The sequence below is a fragment of the Tupaia chinensis genome, unplaced genomic scaffold, assembly GCF_000334495.1.
Source record: "Tupaia chinensis unplaced genomic scaffold, TupChi_1.0 Scaffold000330_1, whole genome shotgun sequence".
Classification (NCBI taxonomy): domain Eukaryota; kingdom Metazoa; phylum Chordata; class Mammalia; order Scandentia; family Tupaiidae; genus Tupaia; species Tupaia belangeri.
The window spans coordinates 1,394,748-1,395,645 of NW_006159824.1; the positions used below are offsets into that span (position 1 = coordinate 1,394,748).

At 60.8% G+C, this 898-nt stretch overlaps 1 protein-coding gene across 1 annotated transcript in view; it reads left to right on the plus strand.

The window, feature by feature from the left end:
• The window catches only part of DVL2 (dishevelled segment polarity protein 2), a 27,972-nt gene that overhangs the window by 4,013 nt on the left and 23,061 nt on the right, over positions 1 to 898 (plus strand). Inside the window, exons 3-5 of the mRNA XM_006151901.1 lie at positions 189 to 334; positions 448 to 557; positions 659 to 806. Coding sequence (XP_006151963.1) covers positions 189 to 334; positions 448 to 557; positions 659 to 806 — 404 coding nt within the window. The remainder of the gene's footprint in view (positions 1 to 188; positions 335 to 447; positions 558 to 658; positions 807 to 898) is intronic.

The following is an 898-nucleotide window of genomic DNA, read 5'->3' on the forward strand; positions in this document are numbered from 1 at the left end:
ATCCCGACCTGTTTGAGAGACAGGCAGCCCCTCAGCCTCTTCCTCCTGGGGCCTCTAATGTTTGCTGCTGCTTTTCTGACTCTTCTCTAGGCTCTCAGATCCAGTGCCCTCCTCCGTCCTTTTCCTATCCCTATCTCTTGGACCTCACCCCTCAGTCAAACTGCTCTTTATCATTTGCACCCTTCTAGCTAGTGTCCTCAGATAACCCCCAACCTGAGACGGCTCCCCCAGCCCATGAGCCTCGGGCAGAACTGGCGCCTCCACCCCCACCATTGCCTCCTTTGCCACCAGAGAGGACCAGCGGCATTGGGGACTCCAGGCCTCCATCCTTCCAGTGAGTCCAGGGGCGGGAGATGAGGAAGGAATCTAAACCCCGTGGGCAGGGAAGCCGAGGATTTGGAGCCCTGTTTTCCTGACATGGGTTGGAAACCATCTCTGCCCACCTAGTCCTAATGTGTCCAGTAGCCATGAAAATCTGGAGCCTGAGACAGAAACGGAGTCTGTAGTGTCGCTGAGGCGGGAGCGGCCCCGCAGGAGAGACAGCAACGAGCATGGCGGTGAGGGGGCCCAGGCCCTGGCTGCCTGGGGGTGGGGCTGACCCCAGCCTACCCGGGGAGGTGCCTGAGGCCTGGTTCCTGAGCTTCCTGTTCCTACTCAGCTGGGGGCCATAGACCCTGTGGCCCCTCGAGGCTGGAGCGCCACCTGGCTGGGTACGAGAGCTCCTCTACCCTTATGACCAGTGAGCTGGAGAGCACCAGCCTGGGGGACTCGGATGAGGACGATACCATGAGCAGGTGTGGCCCCTCGCGTCTCTCATCTCCTCGCTGTCCTCACATTCTTGCCCTTGGCCCTGTGACCACCTCAGCCTCCATGTGTCCCCGTCCCAACCCGCGGACAG